This window comes from Monopterus albus, unplaced genomic scaffold, assembly GCF_001952655.1.
Source record: "Monopterus albus unplaced genomic scaffold, M_albus_1.0 scaffold98.1, whole genome shotgun sequence".
Classification (NCBI taxonomy): Eukaryota; Metazoa; Chordata; class Actinopteri; order Synbranchiformes; family Synbranchidae; genus Monopterus; species Monopterus albus.
Window position 1 is genome coordinate 2203254 of NW_018127978.1, and position 11835 is coordinate 2215088.

Genomic DNA, 11835 nt, shown 5'->3' on the forward strand with positions numbered 1-11835 from the left:
CAAATACTTATTTCATGCAATAAAATGGAAATAAATTATTTAAAAATCTAACAATGTGATTTTCTGGAATTTTTTTTGTAGATTCTCTCACAGTTCAGGTGTACCTACGAAGAAAATTACAGAACTGCCCATTCTCTGTAAGTGGGAAAACTTGAAAAATCGGTGGTGTATCAAATACTTATTTGCCCCACTGTATTTGAATATGTATATTTGACAATTTCACCAAAAACTGAATACAATTGTACAGGTGTAAAGTGGCCGGTGATATATGCATAACATAATGTTGCAGTTAGTAGCATCCTTCATCGAAAGGACTGTGCAGTGCACTGCCCTGAAGCATCCTCCTGGAAATGTTTATCTTTGTCTGGCATGATTACAAAGACCTGGGTGTTTGACCTATAATATTCATATGGAATATCATTCTTTTGCCAAATATCAAATTTTGCTATGTTGCTGGGAATCAGGTTTTATAATATGAATTTTGATGCTTTGATGCTGTTCTATAGATTGTCTCAACTGTTACTGTAGTTAACATACAGTATATCTGTGTGTGGTGACACCCACAAGGCTGAATCAAAACAGTGCTATTTTGATATCAAATATGATTATTTGCATGCAGCATGTTTGCTTGCACAGAGCAGGACCTTGTTTTGTTGCATCCCAGCGGAGGGTTTAACCTTTGACCTGATTGTTGCATTCCAGAAAGGCTTGTCCTGTAGCAGCACCACAGATAGCACCGTGCTCACACTGCTTCTGTGCTTCAGGGAGGCAATGTGTGTTGAGCTAGTTTAGCTCATTGACTGTATATGGTTTAGCCAGAGTAGCGCCAGTTAGGCCTGTCAGTGACTAAAAGAGACCATAACATCGTCCTGAGCTAAAACGAGCGTTTTGTTTTAGGGTCTACATTGTTAACCTAGAACATAGTTAGTCGTTTTGCTAAACAGCCATCGTATCGAGGTTGATTTGTACATACACAGCAAGCTAGCCACAGACAACCAGCGCAGAGGAAATGAAGGACAAACAAAAGAGAAAGAAGGAGCGGACCTGGGCTGAGGCGGCTCGCATGGTAAACTGTATATTTTGTAACGGTTTATGTAACTAGCTGCATACATATTATGTATGAATTAACGTGAAACTATGGTTCCAGGTGTGTTGTTGTATTTGAACATTCTCCTCACGACCACAGCCTCGACTCTGCTCTAATGCCAGCTAACGTTAGCTATTAATATAGCGTTGCTGACCTAGCTTACAGGCGCGTTAATGTTTGGTGTAAATATTTCTTAGGGAGCACATCTTACATTTACTGCACTATTTCAGGCTGCTGACATAAAAAGCTACGCAACATGCTAACGTTTGTTAGCACGCTGACATCCACCTCTCCTATTTTGAGGTCTTTGTTTGCTAGGCAGCAAGCTAGCTAAACCTACGCGAATTACCATTTGAGTAACCCAAGAGACACACAAATGCTACATTTGTTTGTGAACAAACAATCCAGTAAAACGTGTTTGATTAAATCACGTATCTCTAATATATTGCCCAATTTGGTGACTAGCTATTGTTGTTGCTATAAAGCACGCTAACGTTAGCAAAGCCATAAGCTTAAGGTAACTACTAACTCAGCTGTCTTGGCACGTAATGATGCAGAATAATTAAATAAATCCTCTTTATGTTCGTTAAATCACCCTAATTCTGTCAGAAAAAGGAGCATTAATAGAAGAAATTATCAGTCACGTGAAACGTTTGTAAGGCAAACTTTAAACATTAGTGGTGGGTGTGGAGTATTTTAATATCAAATGAACTTCATTTAATTTGAATAATCATTGACAATTGAGTAGTTGGTCACATAAGTCATTTACATAAGTAAATTCATGATCGTGTAGAACTGTGGTTAGATATAGTTTTCCACTGTTTTAGTGTTTATAGTCTGTGAGAAGAATTGACTCAGAGGTCCCTTGTGTTTTCACTAGATATGCCTATGCTTTATACCTAAAACAATTATATGTTTTAAACAATTACAAAGAACCAGAATACATTCTGAATTAACCAGTTTTTGTCCCAGATTATAAGAAAACCACATTCACTGTCTCTTAAAAGTCTTCCATTGTATACATTTCAAAAGTGGGCTGCATAATGTGAAAGAAGTGCTTTTGTTTAATAGTGAAAGTCAATTGAAGCAATAGCTGGGGATTTTCGAAAGAATATCCCTATTTTAAACTGACTGCACTTGAAGTACATGTGAAGTTCTCAGTTTAACAGGTGTCGCAAGTTTATAGTCCTCTCAGACTCACCTCAACTCACCATATAGACCCTTTGTCCACTTCTTTTGGTACACCATTGCAATCAAAGGGCAATTCAGTACAGCAGCTCTGCTACTTATTCTGCATTTACAAAGCTTAAAATGGCCAGTTTTTGTTATACCCTACCGATAGGTGTTTATTAAACTGTATGTGTATTAAGAAAGTCACAATCAGCGATTGTGTCGAACAGGATTTCACTATATTGAAATGCGTTTTCACTGTTTCCTTTGGATCAAGAGGTTTGTTGTGGGGTCGTGTCCCCCACCAGGGGTGCAGCTCTGCCTGAATACTTGCCTCCTTTCTCCTCATCTGACTGTCTCTGAGCTCTATCTTCCATCCCTAATCCATGTTCTCCCTCTCTCTGTGTAGGTGAACAAACACTTAATAAATGTAAGGATTAATATAGGCCAGTTATTTTTCAGGTATAATCGTTTAGTCCTCAAAAAAGTCCTCGACACTTCGCCAATCTCTGGTGCTTCACTAACTGAAAGAAAGATTTAAACTGTGAATTTAGCATCAGAACAGCTGTTAGTCATCAGCTCCATGAGCTGGAAGTACAGTGGACAGACAAGTGGTCTTCCCCAGGCTAACTGACAGCAGCAGTATACTGTACAAAAATAGTTGTACTTGTGTGTCAGACATATTTGACAAAATTCTCTCTGTTGCACCAAAAATGCATCTAAAAATGGGCTCTGTCTAAATTGTCCTTAATTGCATCTGTGTATGTGTTGTCTCATGGACTTCCCACACTAGTCACTGATTGATTAAATGATTGATCAGTTAGATTAATTGTTTTTCTTTGCTGTGGTAGCAGATTTTGCCGTGGTGGGGCGTCATGGACAAATGTTACCAGCAGAAACACTCCACGTGTTTATAAAAATGTGACTGTATGTACCTGTATGGAAACTCTGACTTGTATGTATGAACATTTTGGATATGAGGGAAATTGGTGACACAGATAATGAAGCAGTGAACTGAAGCCAGATTTTATATTGGTCTTGACACAGGTTTAAATTTTAATTCATATCTGAACCAATAATCATACCTCCACAATATAATAAATATTCAGTCATCTTTGTTAAATGGGCCACCCGCCCGTTTTTCTTCAGTTATCAGAGTAAAATGCTTAACAATGCTATAATATGCGAAATCATTTTCCAAATTAAAATAGAAGTGTTCCCCCCCCCATGTGGGCAGTGGGTTTGTTCAGTTTAGATGCTGTGCGTGAAGCTCTCTCAACATAATCTTAGCCAGACCGCTTAGCTGTTGCCTTTCATAGCCTTTACAAATAACAGTAATTCAACAGCTGCAGCAATGCTGTTTGTGTAAGCCTTAAGAGCTGCAAGAGCTCTTGCCAGCACACTGCAAAGTAAATCAAATGAAAACCTGCGACTAGGGGTGCAGAAAAGGAGAGAAAATGGACTAGTTGGCTGATGCTAAGTGCGCAAAAATTGCTAACGGACTATAAATAGTTGCTGCTTGTGATGATGAGCAAAGTAACGATGCGGCAGGAGACCTCCTAATTAAGTGGCTACTGAGTGTAGGGCTGCCCCCTGAAAATCAGTCCGTTGAATCATTAATTGAGAGACCCTCAGTCGACTGAAACCTTTATAGTCATACCTTTTTTGTTTTTACTTTTTGTCAGCACTGACTCAAGATTTTTATTTGCCATTTATGCATAAACAGACAGTCTAGGCATATAGGAATTACTGTGCAGCTCTCTTGGAGTTGGGTAAAGAGTTAAAAGGCAGAAGAGAACATCTGGTCTGAAAGTAAAGTTACATAACAGTGACATAGTATAAAAACGCAATACAAAAAAAATTAGATAATGGATGAGATGGTGAGCTTCAAATATTGCACACAGTATTTCACATAGTGGAGTTGGATATGGTATTTCACTTAGTGAGGTAGTAAGGGGTTATTGCACATGTTTCTCACATTTTTGTATTTGTCATCAGTCGTACTGTTACTGTGGCAGGAAAAAAGCTTTTGTAAAGTCTAGTTCTGTGTGTGATGATTCTGTCTGCCCTGCTGTGCCTGAGGCTGTGGGTGCAGTTTTTGTGACTGAGCAGAGAGTGAGCTGAGTGGAGTGAGTCTCTGATTATGTTCTCTGCTCTTTTACGACAGCGCTGTGTGTATAGTGTGTCCATAGCAGGGAGTTTAGTCCCAGTGATCCTCTGCAGTCTTTATAACTCTTTGAAGAGCCTTCCTCTCTGCCTTTGTGGTGTTACCATACCAGACAGTGATGCCAGTGGTGAGGATGCTCTCTACCAGACCTCTGTAAGCCTGGGTGAGAGGATGGCAGTTCATACCAGCTTACCTGAGCTGCCTGATGAAGTATAGTCACTACTGGGCTTTCTTCACTGTGGCAGCTGTGTTCAGTGACCAGCTCAGGTCAGGTGTCACCTGCAAGCCCAGGAACTTGTGGCTGTCAGCCCTGTGCATTACAGTAGAAGGTAGCCCTAGGCCCTGTCAGTTTGTTGTTGTCTTTTTGTCATTTTGGTGTGCCAAGCAATAATTTGCCCAATACTGACCACACTGTTTAGTAAACTGTTGCCCAGAATGAGGAGAAAAAGACAAAACCCCCTAGGACAAGACATATAAAGGTGAGATTTGTACTTTATTAGAAGTGTTTAAAAACATCGTTGTCTTATTTCACAAGCAAAAATGGTCATGACATTGTGCTGCATATGTGTGTTTGGTTTATTTGCCCATCTCTGTTGAAGCGTATTGCATCCATCTGAAGGAAGCTAAGAAAAATCTCCAGGTACTCTGGCTTCCTCACACAGTCCAAAGACAGGCTGATTAGCGATTTTTAAATTGCCCCTAGGAGTGAGTGTGAGTCCTTTAGACTGATAGACTGGTGAACTGTCTAGGGTGTACTCCACCTCTCGCCCAATGTCAGCTGGGATTGGCTCCACCCCTCTAGCAACCCTATCAGGATAAGCGGTATAGGTAATGGATGGATGGATGGATGTAGTGTTTTTCAGCCTCTGAGTTTTCTTACAGCAGTGTTAGTGAATAGCCTCAAATTCTACATCAAGGCTTATGAGGCTCCTGGGTGAACAGCTTTATTAAGCATTGTTCTCCCTAATACATCTGTAAACACACACTTACATGAGTGTCTAAACATGAACCATCATTTACAGAGATTGCTCCTCAAATCTGATGAGGACACACCAACCACTGTGGCTGTGTAACAGATATAGAGGGCATTCTGGCCAGATGCCAGGGCAACAATGGCCACGGCCGTCACGAAATCTGTACCCTGTATAAAACGAAGATTGGCGACATATTAAAAAACATTCCCATTCATTGCCAGCTCAGGTTTTCAAGCGCTGAGGTAAATTGGATGCAGTATAAGTGTAATGATGGCGTTGGCACGGGATGTGCAGTGATGCTTATGTTGCCTGTATTATCCGAATTCACAGCACCAGAGGGCAAATATTTCAATCAACAGACATTTAAATGGCAATGAAATGAGGCACGAAAATCTGCATTGTGATTTGGTCCAGTAGATATTGACTGTATAGGAACTCGTGCCATACTGGCACTGGGTTTTTGTAACCATCTGTACATAAAACATCTTTCATTTTAATGGTCTTCCAGTCATTATCATATCTGTAATGGAGGCGGCAATTAAACTGCTGGTGTGTGACGTGCTACACTTTTTCACCTGAATCACTGCACTCTGTGGCACATATGTTTCCAAGTTCACACAGTGTACAGTGAGACTTAGGAGAGGCATTGGACTAACATCTGAGGTCCAGATATCATTTGTGAAGCTCATGGCTTTAACATCTTCTAACTGTGCTGTTGTGATGACACTCACCTGGACAGTTCACCGGTCTATCAGTCTATAGTCGCTGAAATGTTTTTTCTAGATGGCAGATTGTACCGGGGCTCTAAGTGCTCTAGCAGGCTGTGAAATCTGACATTTTCCACTTCAGATAGTGGTTGGTCATCAAATATAATGAAGTAAAGCAACTTCTCTGTAGACCCTTTAGCCTTTGAGTTATCTGCTGGAAGTTTATGTATTTCAGGAAATCATCAGTGAGAGTCTGCTGCCTGGTGGTGTCTTCTCATCTGTTGACTAGCATGAACTCCTGGTACTCTTTCATGTGAAACCTCTGCAGGTGGTTGATTAAGCTGGTTGTATTTTATGATGCAGCTATACTTCCACCCCTCGGCATGCTGGCTTTACACACATTACAAGTAGCTGTTTTGCTTTTTGGAATTTTCAGACTAAAATGTCATCAACCAAATGCCATTTTAGTCAAATCAACAGCTAATGTTATTTGCTGAAGTTGCTGGAGGGTTATGGTAAGATGTGGAATGGAATCTGGGCCAGTGATGTGTCTTATGTTACTGTATGTTTCTTTAGGTTACAGGCAGTTCATGGTCCAGTTCAAGCTGCGGAATATGGGTCAGTAAGTGGATTGACTCCGTCTGTCCGGTATCCGATAAGTTAATGACATCAATATTGGACCCAGTGTTTTATGGTGTACTGTTGTATGAAAATTGATGGTTATTATACCATGCACATTTGCTTATTACTGGTATTGAAGAAAAAAATAACATGCTGCGTGCATACCTTTCTTCCCCGACTGCCTGTCAGACTCTGCAATGGGTGCCACACGCACACATGCAGCAGACAAATGGCAGAGAGAAGGAGGTTGATATCACCAAACTCCATCCACCAGGAAAGATATTTAAGTCAGCAGTGCAGGATTACTTGGGTTTTCTCAAACTAACACCCCAAGAGAACCCCATCTCTTTGTACAGGTCTAAGTATATGTCCCGTTTATAATTTTAATCCCAAACAAATGTCGGTTATAAAATACGCTATTGAAATAATTTTCCACATTGTCTGTTAGTTTGCTAATCTCTGACTTACTAAAGAAGTCCAAAGAGTCTCATTTGTTCCAGTTGAATTTTAAGCCAAATAATGGATCTGGTATATTGCAGGTTTTACTGTGGTATTACCTCATTACAGATGACAAGTGCAAAGCATTCGTCACTGGTTTTGTTGACACAAAAAATGGCAGAAAGTGACACTGCTCTCTAGCGATGGCACAGAGTACTGCTAACAATAGGTGCTGACAACAAATTGAGCAAAATACCTGAGAGACAAATTCAACAAAGTACCTGAGTGTGCTTGCTTAAGGGGGGATATGTTTTTTTTCCTCTACAGTATTGTAAGGTCTAGACCTTAATATGTGAAATGCCCTGAGATGATGGTTGTTGTGATTTGGCCCTATACAAATACAATTGAACTGAGTGGCCAACACCCTAACCTTTATGAAGAATTTCAGAGTGCTTGGTGACAGCTCCCATTTGAGCATCACTGAACAAGATGGCCCAATAAATTAAGTGTGTTGTCCTTTTGCTGGCTGAACTGTAATTTTTAAAGCTAAAATAATCCCCCTCATAGCTTATAAGGCCTGGGGAATCTCAGACAGCAGAGATTAACCTCACAGGAAAATAAAATGTGTAAATTAAGTTAGATGCTGTTGTGCTAAATACACAATAGGCCTATGTGTGTTAATCTCAGTGGCTCGTGAATATGTTTTAATTAATGTGGGGGAAAAAAATGACATTAGTATACAAAAAATGATGGTAACTAGTGTAGTCATTCTGCTGTTCTCTGCTACTAGCCAAGAAGAGTCATACCTTGTTGTCATACCGCAAACTTGGAACATATAACGCTCCTAAAGCAAAACAACAGTAAGAAATGCAGGAATAGGTACACTGATGAAATGGCAGTGCATTTACCAGCAGCATTTAGAAGTAGTCCACTGCTTGGTCCACAGGAGAGGCTGACGGTGACAGTGAAATTACAGCCTATCAGACTGTGAACCCCAGTGGGAGAGGAAGTACACAGATCAGTGGTGAAAAAGTGTAAAAGTGTACCACAGTGTAAAAAGACTGTTTATAAGTAAATGTCCTGCAGTCAAAACATTACTTAAGTAAAAGTAGAAAAGTATTAGCATAAATTATAAGTACCTAAAATAAATGTACATAATTGCTCTTTTCAGAATATTTTTTACTTGTAATTATCAACGTGTTCATCTTTAATGTTGCTGTTGGCACCGCTAGGCCTCATTTTATTGGTGTGTGTGTGTGTGTGTATACTGTTGGGTAGCTTAATATATAATGATATGTACTTTATTAACAAGTAGCAGAAAAAATTATTTAATCTGTAATTGCACACAATTAAGGATAAAAAAAAAAAACTTTACTGAAGGAGTTTAGGATGCAATCGAAGATGGCTTTCTTCATCTGGGGACAGAGATGGGGGTTAGATGGTAGCCGTCAAGCAGTACTTTCTTTTGTGACTTTGTCCTTTATAATAAAACTGCCCATTGTTATTTTTGTAAATTGTCTACAATTAGGGCTCTTCCCGAAGTCCACTATCATCTCCACTGTTTTGAGCATGTTCAGCTCCAGGTTGTTGCGACTACACCACAGGACCAGCTGCTCAACCTCCCGTCTGTAGGCTGACTCGTCACCATCTCGGATGTGACCGATGACCGTTGTATCATCTGCAATCTTTAGGAGCTTGACAGAGGGGTCCTTTGAGATGCAGTCATTGGTGTAGAGTGAACAGCAGAGGGGAGAAAACGCATCCCTGGGGGGCGCTTGTACTGATTGTCTGGGTGCTGGATGTGGTTTTCCCTAGCCACACTTGCTGCTTTCTGTCTGTCAGAAAGCTAGTGATCCACTGACAGGTGGAGGCAGGCACAGTGCGTTGGGTCAGTTTGGAGTGTTATAAAGGACTTGCAACAAGGACCCAGAGACTCTGTTTACCAACTGCAACTATTTTTTCACTTAGAGGATTTTCTTCATTCATTCTGGTCGGAGTGTAGTGTATATGAGGCCACAGGCTCACAATAGCACACTACAGCACTTGGCTGAATGGATAACTAGTGTGGAACTGAAACATACTGACTCCCCACTTATTGTTCTAGGGGATTTTAAAAGAGCAAATGTCACCCAGAAACTGCCCAAATACAGACAGCATGTCAGTTGTCCCACCAGGGAAAAAAACATATCGCACCGCTGTTGGACGGTAATAAAAGACACCTATTGCTCAGTCCCCCGTGAAACCAGTCTCTGATCGCTGCATGGGCTATCTCAACTGAACCTATAGGCAGAAACTTAAAGCTGCAAAGCATGTGGTCAAACCAGAGAAGAGATGGACTGAGCAGCCAAAGTCAAAGTTGCAGGCCTGCTTTGACTGCACTGACTGGAGTATATTTAGGGTTGCATCTGCAGACCTGGATGACATTATACATCAGCAAGACCTTCTGTACATAGAACAACAGTAAGCCCTGGTTCATTGTAAAACTCAAGCAGCTTTGTCATGCCAAAGAGGCGGCCTACAGAAGTGGAGTCTGGATCCTGTACAGGCTGGCCAGGAACACACTGACAAGGGAGATGAGAACAGCAAAGAACCTCACCTCGGACCCAGCAGCTGCTCCCTCCATGATCATCTCCCTTCCCCCCAGCCCCCACCCTTGAAGATCTCTGAAAAGTATGTGCGTAGCCTTTTTAAAAAACAAAAGACCAGAAAGGAATCAGGCCCAGACAGTGTGTCCCCTCTTGCCTGAACACCCATGCTGATCATCTGGCCCCCATCTTCACAGTTGTCTTTAACAGATCACTGGAGGTGTGTGAAGTCCCCTCCTGCTTCAAATGCTCCACCATCATCCCACTCTCCAAGAAACCCTTCATAAGTGGAGTGAATGACTACAGATCTGTTGCCCTGACATCTGTAGTAATGAAGTCCTTTGAGAGACTGGTGTTGGCCCACCTGAAGGACATTGGTGACCCCTTGCTGGACCCCCTGCAGTTTGCTTACTGCATCACATCCTGCAACACCTCAACTCCCCAGGAACTTGTACACGAGCCCTTTTTGTAGATCTCAGTTTGGTGTTCAACACCATCATCCTGGACATTCTCTAACTCCAAAGTGTCTTTTCTTTAGGTGCTAATGCTGCATTAGTTTCATGCTCTCCTGCCACTATAGAAACATTTTGCATATCTAGCACCAGACAACCTTCTTTCTGATTTGTAAAATAAAGTGCTTTCAAACTTTAGATGACTTGGTTGTCCACTTTGGCTTTTAAATTACATCCAGTCTTCTCCTTCTTTTGATTGGCAGCTGGCAAACCAATTTATAAGCACATTTCATGTGTGCACACAGAGAATGTTAAATAATGCGTTTATGAAAAAGTCATATCTTGTCACGTTATAGCTTTATTATGCTGAATTTGAAATAAAATGTAAAATTTTATGCCTTCAACGTTGTCAATCCCTGTGGTATTGAAAATGGTATGGAGCACAGAGGTGTGCCATATCTATGGCTGTACCCAGCTAAGGAGTTTGTTAGTTGGCTTTTCAGTTTGAGCATTCATTCTTTTTCTTATATATAGCATAGACCAGGGGTGGGAATTAATTTTCCTAAGGGGCCACATGAGAAACTCAACAGTTATTGAGGGCTGGACCAATACACCTACAGTTCTGCCCAATATGTATCTCTCTTTATAAAAAAACAGTAAATGAAACATTACAATGAAATGTGGACAAAAGAACACCACTATTTAATGACCATTCACAAAAACGGTTTCAAAAATGTGCAAAACTGGCATTAAATTTATACAAATATCAAGTATTTTAAATACCTTAACTTCACACAAAAAGCAATAAAAGCACCCAGCATTGTTTGCATTACCTGTTATTTTTTGTTGTTCAGTGGGAGAAATCTAGCCTGTTTTGGGCTTGAACAAGTGCACTGAAGTCAGGTTGAATATGCAAAGAACAGCACACAAGTGATCATCACTTAGAGGATCTGTATCTGGATTTGTTGAACTTCATCACTGAGAATGTTTGATTGTTCACATATGTAGGTGGATCCAAAGAGAACCAACATCCTGTAAGCATGCCTCCTTAAGTTTGGATAGTTCTCCTCTTTGAGAGAAGAATTGAAATCCAGCAGTGATACTGACCTATAGTGCTCTGCCAGTAGTTTGTCAGACTGCAGATTGATGAGTTCAAGCTGGACATCACTGATTGCATTATCTACACTACTAGTGAAAAGAGAGGAAATCATGTGCATTTCACTTACAACAGTTTTAAAGTCTTCAAACCATCTTGAAGATTCACCATGCAGTGTCCCTAACATGGATGAGTACCTGTGGAGGTGATCAGCTGATGGTGTGATTTCCTTCAGTGTGGGCATGTGGACAAGAATGTTGCCCTCCAACTGGCTTGAGAGAAACTTCAGCTTTCTCATCGAAGCCTTTACCAGGCTGTACATTTCATGTACAAAAAGGCCCTTGCCTTGCAGCTTGGGATTTAGTTCAGTCAGCGCAGTCACACAGCAAAAGCCAGGTCTACCATCTAGTCTGCACCTGAGAGCTCTGTGATATCCCTGCCTTTCTTCTCACAAAATTCATGTATCCTCATTAATGTACACACAGCACCCCATATTGACAGAAAAACACAGAATTTTTGACATTTTTGCAGACTTATA

General features: G+C 40.8%; 1 protein-coding gene across 1 annotated transcript in view; it reads left to right on the plus strand.

Annotated features, from left to right (window-relative positions):
- The first annotated feature begins 707 nt into the window (after window positions 1-707).
- Window positions 708-11835, plus strand: part of asxl1 (ASXL transcriptional regulator 1) — a 66969-nt gene continuing 55841 nt past the window's right edge. The window contains exon 1 of the mRNA XM_020609205.1: window positions 708-1066. Within this exon, the coding sequence (XP_020464861.1) occupies window positions 1010-1066 (57 nt within the window). The 5' untranslated portion in view covers window positions 708-1009. The remainder of the gene's footprint in view (window positions 1067-11835) is intronic.